Genomic DNA, 14320 nt, shown 5'->3' with positions numbered 1-14320 from the left:
GGAATAGGTCCTAGAATTCAGTTTGTTTTTGCAGTCCTAAGAGACAAGTGCACTACACTTGAAATTCAGAAAGGCATAAAGAAGAACAAGTTGAATTTTTGTAGCCAAGTCATATATACGCCACAACAATATGGATATGGCAAAGAAAGGAGAAAGAAAAAGAAAGATAAATTCTATAAATATCAGAAGAAAGCCAGTAAATACCATAAGAAAATAGCACAGACAGGAAAATATAGTTATGGATACCAGAAACATGGTTATTATCCTAGGAAGAGATATAGGAAAAGCCAGTCTTACAGACAAGCACCCAGCAAACAACAGTTTAGACCAAGACCTAGGAAACATTTTTGAAAAAGAGTTCAACCAACTCAGAACCGTAAATGTAAATGCTTTATATGTGATTCAGAAGATCACTTAGCAAACAGATGCCCTAATAAATTAAGAGAAAAACCAGAGAAACACCGAGAAGGCAAATCTTATAGCCGAATTAGAAAATTTTGATAATATAGAGTTTATAGAAATAAAGTTAGAAGATAGTGATACTGAATCAATATACAGTTTGATCAGTACAGAACCAGAAGGAATAAATCTCTTAGAAGTTAATGATAGCAGTAGCAGTAGTAGTTCAGAAGATGAACTTCCCAGCTATCTACCAGAATATACTTTTATGATTAGAAGTAGTGGTATAGAATGTATACACCAGTGGCAACATAATATAGGCCAAGATAGTGAACCTTGCTCAGAATGCAATGGTTATCCTTTTAGATTATTTAGAAGTTTATGTGAACATTGCAAGAAAAGTGTTTGCAAGTTTTGTCTCAAAAAGAACCATCAAATAGATCGAGATTCGATAGATTTAAGTGGTAGCATACAGCAACCAGTTTTGAACCAGAATTCAAAACTAGCACTCCAGGAAGCCAAGCTAGAAGCAGCCACAGCTAGATTAGATTTGGATAGAACAAAGTTCCAGTTTGAAAAACAGATAAGTGAGTTAGAAAAGAAAATAGAAATTTTAACCATAGAAATAGAGAAATATAGAATTGAAAATAGTAGATTAAGAAGCCAGTTACATGAGAAAAACCAGCCTTTAAAATCAGTTGCGATATTTGAAACTATCGAAGACCACTGCAACATTGTTGAGTCGGTCAATAGAATAGGAGAAAACAGTCTTATAGAAATAAATTGTGAGATTTTATTACCAGCTAAAGGAAAAAATCCAGGAAAGACCATAAAAACCAAAGCTATGGTAGATACAGGAGCCGGCAAAAGTCACATTAGCCGTAACCTTATACCAGTTAAAACCAGGTTACATAGCTAGAGCAGATCTCATGAATAATACCAGTATTATTTATGATACATGTCTTATGAATAGCAGTATTAGGTTTACCAACAGACTTCAGCAGCAACATACCTACCCATTACCCATGGTATGGATAGGAGACATCAATCACAGCTATAAGTTTATCTTAGGATTAAACTTTATAGATAGCATGAATGGAAGCATCACATTTAGCAAACACTTTGTGACGTTTCATAAACGTAGTTTACAGGTCGAAACACTTCATGCCCAAACTTTAGAATCAGAGTTGTCAGCTAAGCGTGGTGGAACCATAGACAAAACAGACAAAACAGAAAAAATAGCAGAGGAAAATAGGATAGTAAAAGAGAAAATAGCAGAAGCGTTAAGAGACGTACCATTTCCAGATACACACCTAGATTTATATGAAGAAACCATAGATGATACTGTCGAAACAGAATCTGAATGGTTAATGGAAGAACAGTTAGAAGAACAATTAATCCAGATAGATCATGATATAATAGATTTTTGTCAGATAGAACATTCTTTGTCAGTTCTTGATCGCAAAAAAAAAAAAGAACAGATAAAGATCTGTTAGATGAATTAATCAGATTAGCAGATGAAACCCAGATTTTAGGAGAAAATCCAATCAAACATTGGAATAAAACCAAAACTTTAGCACACTTAGAAATCATTAATCCAGACTTTAAGATTAGCACCCAGAAAATAGTATACAGTCCTTTAGATATAAAAGAATTTGAGAAACAGATTAATGAATTATTAGATCTTAAGGTAATAACAGAAAGTATCAGTCCTCACAGAAGTACAACTTTTATGGTAAGAAACCATGCAGAAATAAAACGAGATAAGGCACGAATGGTCATAAACTATAAACGCCTTAATGACAATATTCAGCTAGATAGCTATGATATACCCAGTAAAGAACAGCTCATAAATAGTATCCAGGATGCAACAATTTTTAGTAAATTTGATTGTAAATCAGGATTTTGGCAGATTATGTTAGATCAGTCCAGCAGACCATGGACAGCATTCACATGTCCCCAAGGATGTTACGAATGGATTGTCATGCCTTTCGGCTTGAAAACAGCCCCCAGTATTTTTCAAAGAAAAATGGATAGCATATTTAAAAGTTATAATTCTTTTATTCTTGTTTACATTGATGACATTCTTGTTTTCAGTAAAACACAGGAAGAACATTACAGACATCTTAGGATAGCTTTTAAATCCTTTGTTGATAATGGTTTAATCATCAGTAAAAAGAAAATGGAATTGAATAAAGAATATATAGAATATTTAGGAGTAAGAATAGGAAAGGGAAAAATCCAGTTACAGCCACACATTGCACAGAAGATATTAGAGTTTCTCGACAAAATAGAAGACAAGAAAAAGCTCCAGTCATTCTTAGGAACTTTGAATTATGCCAGACCTTACATAAAAGATCTTAGCAAAATCATAGGACCCTTGTATAGTAAAACAATCCCAACCGGTCAAAAATACTTCAACCAGCAAGATATTGATCTTGTCAGAAAAATCAAGGAAATCTGTAGAAATCTACCAGAACTAGAATTACCATTAGAATCAGACTACATAGTAATAGAAGTAGATGCTAGTGAGAAAGGAAGGGGAGCAATACTCCTTAGTAAACCTACAAAGTATTCAGCCAAGTCCACAGAAAAGATTTGCAGATACTCCAGTGGAAAATATAAAGAAAAATGAAATTTAGCCAGTATAGATTGTGAAATATTAGGAGTTATTAATGCCATTAATAGCTTCAAGTTATGGTTATTCAAACCTTTTACAGTCAGAACAGATTGTGAAGCAATTGTTAAATTTCATAAGCTTCTCAATGAGAAAAAGATTAGTACTCGTAGGTGGCTTAATTTTGTTGATACAATAACAGGTAATGGTTACACAGTAGAATTTGAACATATTAAAGGAAAAGAAAATACTTTAGCAGATTATTTATCCAGGGAAATAAGGACTAATATTTCTGATTTTTCAGATGGCATCTTCCAGCAGCATAACCAGTTCAACCAGAACAGATCAGAAGTTTTTAACTTTTGGGAGTGTAACTCTCAGAGTTTTTCCTGAACAATCCAGATCTAAATTCAGGTACCTCATCCATAATATCAGTGAGGAACAGAAGTGTCTTTTAGATAATCTTTGGAACTCTCACAATGATGTTCCAAGATTCTTGGCTTGTCTAAATGCTTTAAATATTTTCTTTAATCAACAAAATGGGTCAAACCCAACAAAAAGATTTTCATTTTATTGTGTAGCTATAGGCCGTGTCCCAGGAATTTATTCTTATTGGCCAGAAGTTTTAAAACAGATAGATGGAATTCCTTCCTCAACATGGAAAGGTTTTCATACTTTTGCAGAAGCAAATCAATGGGCAAATCGCGCCATTGGAAATAATTTTTTTATTTCAGAGTCTTCCAGAAGATTAAATACTCAGGCAGCCCTTGAGACTGCAGGTTTTGAAAATAACCAGATTTTCAACCAACCATCTTCTAGCCAGCCAGTTTCTCAGCAAATAAAATTTTGTGGTCATTGCGAAACAATGACCAGAAATTTTAGACTTTTAAATAAAAGAAACCAAGATTTTGAGCAAGCCAATCAACAGTTGATCAATAATCAACGAAAGCTTGAAGAAGAAATAACAACTTTCAAAATGAAGTTGTTAGAATCAGAGAAGGAGCTCAAAAAGATTAGAAGCCCTTTTACCCCACTGGTAAAAGTGAGAAAGCAGTCTTCCCCACTGGAAGATGAAGAAAAGAGTGAGTGGAGTAAGGAACATGATCCTATAGAGCTTTTGCAACCAAAAGCATTTACTTTTCTTTCAAAATTTCCCCCAGATGTTATCAACCATATTCAGCACTTAGCCAGACAAGATAGAGCTCATTTCCAGGAATTCTTATTCTCAGAATTGATCAAGATCAACCAAAATGAAGGTTGTATTCCGAGACTCACTATTTCCTGGAAAACCCTTTATTTACAAGAAGAAGATGTTGTTCCATGTCCAAAAATCAAACCAACTTGCATTCAAACACCTTTGGAACGGATGACCTGTACTTGCCAACTCATTTACAGTATCCCCATGGCCAACATAAACATGAAGCATTTCAAACCCTTTTATCTTAATTTCAGAGATAGAATGGTGGAAATTACAGAAGCAACTCTTTTGGATTTTGGATATATTCAACAAATTATATTCCATGACCCAGAAGATACTAACAGATTTGGAAGGAAAATTGCAGCATGTGTTCTCAATTCTATGGCAGAACAGGGTACAGCAGTTGAAGCCGTGGTGGAATCAAAACTTCCAGGATGGACTTCTACAGGACAACTCATTCCTGCCTACCACAATATTCACATCAACACAAATCCTGCAAATACCATCCTCAGAAGAATTTATCATTGTGACAATGATAATCCATGAATTTGCTAGGCAAATTCTATAAGAAAACAGATCAGGCATGCCATTGCCTTCACCATAGCCGAAGGATTTTCTTACGATAGTTTATATGAATATGGGAAGGCACCATTAATATGTGAAGACCTATTTCAAAAAATTAGGTCCAATGATCACATTCCAGAACTAAAATTTCACTTTGAGACAGGACATGATAATTTAGTCAGGTATTATTTAAAACAAAAAGACCAGCAAAGAGCCATGTTAACAGGAGAAGATTTATCCAGCCCATCCGATCATGGAGAAGATGAAGATTTCGATTTTGATGAAGAAGCCATCCATAATCTCAACAATACCATGGAAGGATGAGAAGTAAAGTCAAAGTATCCCACCATGATGGACAGCAACCCTGTCATCACATGGGTCGATACTTTATGAAAATTGGAAGTATTTGCCAAAAGCAAATTACTTTTACCAAACTATTTCAACCACTCTGCACCAGCAAATCAACCACTTTTACTGTTTCAACAACTTTTCACCAGACAGAAGAAATAATTAGTCCAACTACTTTCGGACACCTTTCTTTACAACAATAATGTAAGGTCCTCTTTTTCAAAAGGGAAGTTGAAAGATGTGACGATGCGGGCCAAGAGATCACGCGGCATCTACTATCCTCATTGAGAAACCGGATCTCTTTTGCTAATAGGTTGCCAGTCATTTTAAACTTTGAGTCAGTCTATAAATAGCCAAGAGTCTTTCGTTTGTAAACACGACTCTCCTAGCATTTGAACACTTGCTATCTGTAAGCATTTGTTGCAATTGTATTTGGTCAAGTCAATCTTCAGCAGTGGATCTTTTGATCTTTGTAATTAGCGGTTTGCAGTAATAATATTGTAAGTTTCTCTTCAGCCCTTTTGTTCTTTAGGGACTCCCGAAAGGGAACACCCCTATGATCATAAATACAGTGAATATTGTATGAATTATATGTCTGTATTACCCAAAAATTTTAATTCAGTTTTTATCATCATCCATATTTTAAAATCCAAAATTTTAAAGAAGTAATAACTTCAGGCCTTTAAATCATAAAGCCTTCTTGAGTCTTAAACCCGTTTTGCCAGAGAGTGGCGTTGAGGGAACATAGTATTCGGAGGTAGGTTAAGAAGGAAAGTAAGGAATTCCTTTGGAGAAATTTTGACACATAAAATAAGATGATAATAGAAAGAAAGGTTAATTGATGGGTAATCAGACATATCATACCATTTACAATATCCAATTTATTTTAAACAGTTGATCTGGATCATGTGGTGGTAAGTACCGAGTAGGATTTACAAAAATTTGATCACAAGTTTATCTTTACATACATGAACAAGAGAGAGCATATTTTAATTCATATTCACAGACTAGAGGAAGAAATATTTACTCAGAACTTTTTAGTAAATAGGCTTTTAAATACACCCTTATATATTCACAGACCTCAATATAGTAGTACTCTCATTAGATTCATAGGAAAAGAGCAGGATAAGCTTAGAGAATTAGAACAACAGTTAGCCGAAGCACAAGGTCAGTATCACAGGGCAAAACCATTTCAAAATTAGGTCTAAAATTGTAATTATAAAAGTCTAAGGGAAAAAGGGGTAATTAGTACATTTAGATGCACCATGTGTAACTCAGTCACACCACACAGGATAATAACTTGAACCAATCACAGTGAGCATGGGTTGGAGCATGGGCTAATGTCCTGGTCTGTAGCATCACTCTTCTTCTCCCTCCTTCCCTCCCTACTTTTCTCACTCCCAATTCTCTTTTCCTTTCTTTCATCTTGAAAACCTCTGCATTTCATCTCATCTCCTTGGGCAAAAAACAGAGCCATGGCAGATGTACTCCTCTCCTCTCTCTTACAGACAATCTTCACAACCTTGACCTCCTCAGCCCTGCAGCAGTTCGGAATAGCTTGGGGCCTCGAAAAAGAGCTGAAGGATCTGGAGAGTACTTTGAGTACAATCCAGGCAGTGCTTGTTGATGCAGAGGCCAAGCAATGGACGAGCGAGCCCGTCAAGAATTGGGTCCGAAAGCTCAAGGATTCAGCTTACGATGCCGACAACGTGTTGGACGAATTTGCCACCGAAGCCCTCAAACGAAAACTGGATTCTCAGATACACCGAGTAAGTGCCTTTTTCTCTCTTCCAAATCGGCTTATATTTCGCTTGAAGATGGGGAATAAGATTAAGGGTGTTAAGGAGAGTTTGGATAGAATTGCTGGAGAGAGAAGTTTTCACTTGAGGGAGGGATTGTTGGTGTCCGAATTTCGTTCGGTGGAGAGAAGACAGACTAGTTCCTTTGTGAATGAATCTGAAATTCTTGGAAGGAATGACGAGAAAGAAATGATAATTACCATGTTACTCGATGATTTGAGCGACCGCGATGGTGTTTCGGTGTGTGCTGTATGGGGCATGGGGGGCCTCGGCAAGACTACACTCGCTGGATTGGTGTACAATGATAAGAGGGTGGAGGGGCACTTCGATTTAAGACTTTGGGTTTGCGTGTCTGATGATTTCGACATAGAGAGACTAACGCGAGTGATTGTAGAGTCCATAGAAGGAGGCACATGCAATATCACGAACTTGGATCTACTCCAGCGCCGCCTCCGAGAAAAATTGAGTGGCAGGAGATATTTGCTTGTCTTGGACGACGTGTGGAATGAGTACCATGAGAATTGGGATAGGCTAAAAGACGTACTTAGGTTTGGAGCTAAAGGCAGTAAGGTTGTAGTGACAACAAGGATTCAGAAAGTTGCTCAAATTATGGCTACGCTTCCTGTGCACCTTATGGTTGGTCTATCGGAGGATGATTCTTGGTCCTTGTTTGAGCAACGAGCTTTTGACAATCGAAGGATGGAGGAAGACCATGAGCTGTTTGAGATTGGGACGGCGATAGTCAAAAAATGCGGAGGGCTATGATGCACCGACACGGACACGGACACCGACACGGACACCGAAACCGACACCGGGACACGGGAATTCTAAAAAAATGGGGACACGGACACGGACACGGCGGGGGACACGCCACGTGTATAATTATATATATATATATATATATATATATATATATATATATATATATATATATAAATAAATAATTATAGTTTAGCACCCAGAAATTTAAAAAAAATATAATTTGGCCCCAAATTTTTTATAAAAAAATTACAATTTGACCCCCAAAATTTTCAAAAATTACAATTTGGCCCCCAAAATTTTAAAAAAATTACAGTTTGACCCCTGCCGTGTCCCCATCGGTGTCCCCGCCGTGTCCCCAGCGTTGTCCCGCCGTGTCCCCAGCCGTGTCCCCCTCAAAATTTAATATTTAAATATGGGACACGCCACGTGGCGTGTCCCGTACGTATCTCTGAGGTGTCCCGCGGTGTCCTGACACTGCAATACTTCGACCTTTAGAGGTGTCGGTGCTTCATAGGCGGAGGGTTGCCCTTAGCCGTAAAAGCTCTAGGAAGCCTCATGCAGTTTAAAAGCAGTAAAAGTGAGTGGTTATCTGTGAGGGACAGTAAGATTTGGGATCTACCAGATGATGGAAGTACTATCTTGCCTGCCCTAAGGTTGAGCTATGACAATTACCTCCACACTTGAGGCAATGCTTTGCTTATTGTTGTATATTCCTTAAAGACAGTCGGATGGAGAAAGACACGCTAATTGAGCTGTGGATGGCGAATGGTTTTATTCCCTCTAAAGGAGAAACAACTTTGCATGATACGGGCCATGAGATTTTTAATGACTTAGTTTGGAGGTCCTTCTTACAAGACGTGGAGGAGAATTTATATGGCAAAACAGTATGTAAAATGCATGATCTTATGCACGATCTGGCGCTATCTATTATGCAATATGATTTACTATATGTTATGGACTCGCATAAGGATCTGAAAGTTCCAGGAAAGGTTCGTCACTTGCTTCTTAACAGTCGCTCAGCAGGGGGAGTAACTTGGAATGAGGCTATGCTTGAAGTTCCATCTCTACGGTCATTAGTTTTACATCCAAACACTGATTTTTCTTGGGAAGAAGTGTCTCCTTGGATATCGAAACAGAAATATCTCAGGGTGTTGGATTTGAATGCGTACAGTATTTTTTTTGAGAAGGTACCAAAATCAATTTCCAACTCAAACCATCTTAGATACCTCAACATGTCAAACTCTAACATAGTATACGTTCCAGAATCAATATGTGATCTCCAAAACCTAGAGACTTTGAAACTTAAATATTGTAAGCAGCTTCGTAAGTTGCCCAAACACATGAAACATATGAGAAATCTCATATACCTGGACATTGAAGGGTGTATTTCTCTTATTTCTATGCCTCCTAAATTGGGACAGCTGACTTCCCTACGAAGGCTAAGCAAATTCATTGTGGGCCAAGCCGAGGGTTACCGTATTGGCGAGCTGAAAGAATTAAATCTTGCGGGGAGCTGGAAATAAAAAAACTTGATAATGTAAGAAGTCCAGCGGACGCCGAGAATGCCAATTTGAAGAGGAAACATGATCTTGTTTGTCTGAATTTACATTGGAGTGATCACAAAGAAGAAAACTTACCCAATGATGTTGAAGGGGTGCTTGAGAGTCTCCAACCTCACCCCCGAATCTGAAGACGCTGAGTATAAGTTATTACCGAGGTTCAAAGTTTCCAAATTGGATGATGTGCTTGGTTCTTAAAAATCTGGTTGAGCTCTTTCTAAATTCTTGTTCACGATGTGAATAACTTCCGCCTCTTGGGAAACTACACTCCCTTAAGAAACTCTATATCGGTGGAATGGATGGAATGGATTCTCTGAAGTGCTTCGACCCTGAGTATTATGGAGAAGGGGAAATTTCATTCCAGGCACTGGAGACCCTTTATCTTCGAGGAATGCCGAGTTTGGAGGAATGGACGACAATGGATAGACAAGATGTTTTCCTGCGCCTGCGAGAGTTGGATATAATCGGCTGCCCCAAGCTAACTAATTTTCCTGCCCTTGCAACACTTAAGATATTGCGGATCAGCGACAGTGAAATGTTGCTCAAGTCAGTGAATAATCTGACTTCGCCTTCCTCTCTTTCGATAGAAAACTTCGAGTTGGAGATTCTTCCGGACGGATTGTTTCAAAATCACGAGGCCTTGTTGTCCTTACAGCTAATGCGTACGCCCAATATCGAGACTCTGCAAAATCAGATGTCTGATTTGTCTTCTCTGAAGCGATTGACAATTGAGGACTGCCCTAAAATAGGAAATTTGACAGGACTCGAAATCCTAAACTCTCTGGACTCACTTTATATAAGTGGATGTGACAGTCTTACGGACCTTAAGGGCTTGGAAGGCTTAACTTCCCTCAGATCCTTACAAATTCGATACTGTCGCACACTAAGGTCGTTATCGGAGGGAATGCAACATCTGACGGTACTCCGAGACTTGCTTATCAATGGATGTCCAGAGATACAATCTTTTCCAGAGGGCATGCGACATTTGAATTCTCTCCAGAGTATGGAGATATGGGATTGCGAAGGATTAATTACTCTACCAAACTGGCTAGGAAGCCTCCAGTCGCTATCATCCTTATGGATTTCGAGTTGTAGTAATCTGAGGTCTATGCCGGATGGGCTGAGGGGTCAAAAGAATCTGAGAGAGCTGCGAATTGATAACTGTCCAAAATTGGAGAGGCGGTGCAAGAAAGAGAGTGGCGAGGATCAACGATGAACTTGTACAGCCCTTGGACGATTAACAGACAATATTGAAGTTGAGGTATGGTTTTGAATTTTTTTCGTTAATTTTTTTTGTTTTGTTAAGTTTGATTTTTCTTTTGACTTAATAAGTCAAAACGACTTATTTTTTGTCTTTATTCAATTTTTTTTTTGTATTTGTTAATTTTGCATTAAACTTTTGTGACTTATTGACGTGTTTGGTCGAGAGGAATCGGAATGCCTATTATTGACGTGCGCGCCATGATTCCTGCTGAAGGCCCCTTAAAGCGTTAAACTAGGGGTGTTTCCGGTAGTGAATATGTTTTGAGAATAAATTTGTTGCAATCAAGTTGTTAGGTGTTTTCAGTAGTGAGTGAATAAATTATTGAGAAATGTCTAGTTATTTCCAATAATGAAGAAGTTGTAGATGGATTTGTGAGTCGAGTAACTGTAGCAAAAAAAAAGTTTTGTTGACAAGTTGTTAGTTATCGGAAACTTGGTAAAATGCCATAACTTGTTAACTTTTGCGAATGATATGGTAAAAACGCTTACGTTTTTTCTGCTTTTTGTTATCGGAAACATGATCGTATTTTTGTCTTTATTCAAAAAATTATGAGTTTTCGATCATTATTTTTACTTTTCCGATTCCTTTTGTTGAGACAAATCAATAAGCCACAGAAGTTTGACGTAAAACTAACACATACAAATTTTTTTTGAATAAATATAAAGAAAAAAGTTACTTTAACTTTTTAATCTAAACCCACCAAACTAGTTACAAACTTGCTCTAGCCACAAGCAACGCCACAATTTGGGTGACCCCATGGAATTTTTTTTTTACTATTGCTATATTGAATTTTTTGCAAAACTAATAAATGACCCATTAAAGTTTGACACCACACTAGAAAATTTTTCAATCTTGAAACACACAAAAAATTAAATTTAACCGATGGAATAAAAAGCAAATGAGCTAAAACCCAGCTCCTTTTGAAACACCACAAAAAATTCTAATTTGAGCTTTGAATGTAATATAGATGTTTTTGTTAATTAATAATTGTACTCCAAAGGTTTGACCTAGTGGTTGAAGCTTGAGATTTAGGATTTGCTGCTGGCTCTTAGGTTTGAAACGTCTCAAATGTAATCAACTTTAATCATCTTTTATGCGGCCACTCCATACAAGGCTTTGCCTCGGCTTTAGTCATACCCTTGATAGTAGACGATGGGATTGGATCGCTAGGAATAAGTCGACGTGCGCGTAAACTGGTCTAGATAGTTCGATCGAGTAGTCAAAAAGTTTACAATTAATTAGTAAGAGTATTGTGGTTAATGAGTGACCGATGTTCCGAAACTCCTGGGGTTGCCACAGGCTCTAGCAAAAGACAATATTTGAAGTGGCAATTGTAGTTGGAAGAAAACGATTGCCTATGGAGTTTATTTTCCGGTTAATTCCCCCAGCCTACATTGACATGAGTGCACATTCTAATAACTTTGGCCATTTTTTTTCCCAGATTCGTTTTTCCTAGATTCATGTCCAGTAGCATAGTTTGAGTCCAGATTTGATTGCATGGTTAATCATGAGAAATCATCGAAGTTAGTTCCGGAATGAAAAGCTGGGGTTTTAGATGCAGCATGATTTCCATTTCGAAGGGTTCTTGCCTTGACTGTGTTGAATATCAGAAGGAAAGTCACTCTCCCTTACTGGTTCAGCGTATTCATTTTTCAAATTCTCACATGCTGATTACTTGTGCATCCATTTCTTGTTTTGGTTTTCCTTGTGGCAAACATGAAAAATCTTAAATATGCATCCTTTTTCCAAAATCTTAAATATGCATTAGGCTTAGATCAAGAGATTCAAGACTACCTTCGATGATTGATCTTCTCCGAGAAATGTTCCTGTACAGTATTTTAGTGTCGTCAAACAGACTTCTTTCATCTGTTGTTTTTGCAGTTTTTATGCATACTGAAATGGTCAAATGGGGAAGTAATAAATTATTGGCACAATTTCAAGAAAATTCTTCTAATGATTTGATGGCTGATGCAACTTTAGTGTACTAATAGCTTTCCCCTTGCTCATTCCCTGTTTCCATCCTATTGTCCAAATCTTCGTTGTGGTGGAGCCTTTTAATTTTGATGAACGAAACGGTTCTATCATCCTTCATGATTCGGAATAAAAAGTTTCCATCAAGTTCTAATGGCAATGGGTGATAGCTAACTTCCAAAGTTTGGAACTTTGGATAGTTCAATGATTGACATTTCTAAGGCGGTCATGATTTGAGCACTTCATAAAGTTATTCGTTTTCAGCCATACAACAACATTTCTGAAGTATAAACATGTTGTCGTGCTTCAATATCATTTCAATGTTGCTTTTTCTGTGTGCAATTTTTGGGTTCCTATTTATTCTATCGTCGCTAAAATTTGGTCTTAGTTTTCCGGATTGCTTGGTTATCTAGAAAGGATAATAAGATAAGAACTTTGTGCGAAATTTGAAGATAGGCATGAAACCAAAATTTGTTATTCTTTACACCTCTTCAACAGCGATAACGATTTGGAGAATAGAGGAAATTGATATCCAAAGTGTAGTTATACAATTCTTAGAACAATGAAGTAATTTTATTGTGGATTTTGCAGGCAAACAAAGTCAAGAAAAGGAAGGAAGACAGGAAGGATGATCTTTAGCATGGAACTGACCAAATCAAACAGAGAAAAGGAAACAGAATGGTAACACAGTATACCCAATGTGAGTCCATGGAGAGAGAAGAGGACTATTCTTCTGCAAGTAGAGGAATTTATAGTTTCCACTGGTTGGGTATCCTAGCTAGTTCCCCATTTAGTTTTGGGCTTATTTGAGTTGTATGTATGTACATATCTGAAGGGCTGGCCTTGCGCAGCGGTGAAGTTGCTCCATTGTGACCTAGAGGTCACGGGTTCGAGTCGCGGAAACAGCCTCTCCGCTTGCAGGGGTAAGGCTATGTACATCAACCCTTCCCCAGATCCCGCAATAGCGGGAGCCTCGTGCACCGGGTTTGCCCCTTTATGTATGTACATATCTCGTTACCAGCAGAGAAGGTTAATAGCAAAGCAAGGTACTTAAAATGGACATAGTCAATGATTGCCCCAGAACTGTTTTGCATTTGGGATTCAATGGCAAAGAAAACATTGACGTAAGTTTGTTGTATTAGAAATTAAATAAGAAGACATTTCTTCTTACTTCCTCTAATTCTTTCCTTTTTACTTTGTTGCTCTCAAGTTGGGTAGAATAAGTGATTAAGACCGAATGTAACAGTAATTTTTTTGGTGCAATGTCACAGATATAATTGAGTAGAAATATTTTCTCTATGGTAGATATATCCTCTCCAGTAACTATCTTGGATAGTTGCCAGAGCTCCCTCACATTTATGGACTCAAATATCAAATAGTTTAATGGTAAGTATCCTTTGGGCGGTGACAAAATTGTTGGACTGTCTGGGACAATGACCGGAGAGAATCAGGTCCTTTCTCTATGTGCCCCTGAGATTTGTCACTAGTTTGTATGGCCACGTGGTATAACCGGGAATGCGAATGATGGGTAGACGAAAATTCAAGCCTTTTTTTGCAGTGCCTTCCAAACTTTGCCTGCCTTTTGCATAGATGCTTTACCCCTGCTTTGCAACGTTCTTGTTTCTTTTTTGTCACCTAGCATTGGAAGTATGTATTATGGTTTTTGGTGTTAGGTACCATCAAATTTAGTGAACCTTTTAAAAACTTTTCTGGTTTGTATTGAATAAAGGATTCACAACACTACGTATTTGGTCATTTGGTGGCTTAGCGGAAGGAAGTGGACAGAGAGTAGGAAAATGGAGAGAAACAATACTTTCGCTTTCTTTTAACTTCACTTTA

The 14320-nt window shown here is 37.5% G+C and overlaps 2 protein-coding genes and 1 long non-coding RNA gene across 3 annotated transcripts in view; all 3 read left to right on the top strand.

The window, feature by feature from the left end:
* Window positions 1–6501: 6501 nt before the first annotated feature.
* LOC131302850 (putative disease resistance protein RGA3) lies at window positions 6502–7690 on the top strand. Its single transcript, XM_058329642.1, has one exon. The coding sequence runs from the start codon at window positions 6602–6604 to the stop codon at window positions 7688–7690; it is 1089 nt and encodes a 362-aa protein (XP_058185625.1). The 5' UTR covers window positions 6502–6601.
* Window positions 7691–8205: 515 nt separating this feature from the next.
* The window catches only part of LOC131302582 (putative disease resistance protein At3g14460), a 47093-nt gene continuing 40978 nt past the window's right edge, over window positions 8206–14320 (top strand). Inside the window, exon 1 of the mRNA XM_058329293.1 lies at window positions 8206–8825. Within this exon, the coding sequence (XP_058185276.1) occupies window positions 8416–8825 (410 nt within the window). The 5' untranslated portion in view covers window positions 8206–8415. The remainder of the gene's footprint in view (window positions 8826–14320) is intronic.
* On the top strand, window positions 10450–14224 carry LOC131302598 (uncharacterized). Its single transcript, XR_009191820.1, has 2 exons — window positions 10450–10507; window positions 13073–14224. It is a non-coding gene; the product is annotated as an uncharacterized LOC131302598 (long non-coding RNA).

This window comes from Rhododendron vialii, chromosome 10a (genome assembly GCF_030253575.1).
Source record: "Rhododendron vialii isolate Sample 1 chromosome 10a, ASM3025357v1".
NCBI lineage: Eukaryota > Viridiplantae > Streptophyta > Magnoliopsida > Ericales > Ericaceae > Rhododendron > Rhododendron vialii.
The sequence above is the reverse complement of the archived record's forward strand: the minus strand, read 5'-3'. Positions and strand labels throughout refer to the sequence as shown.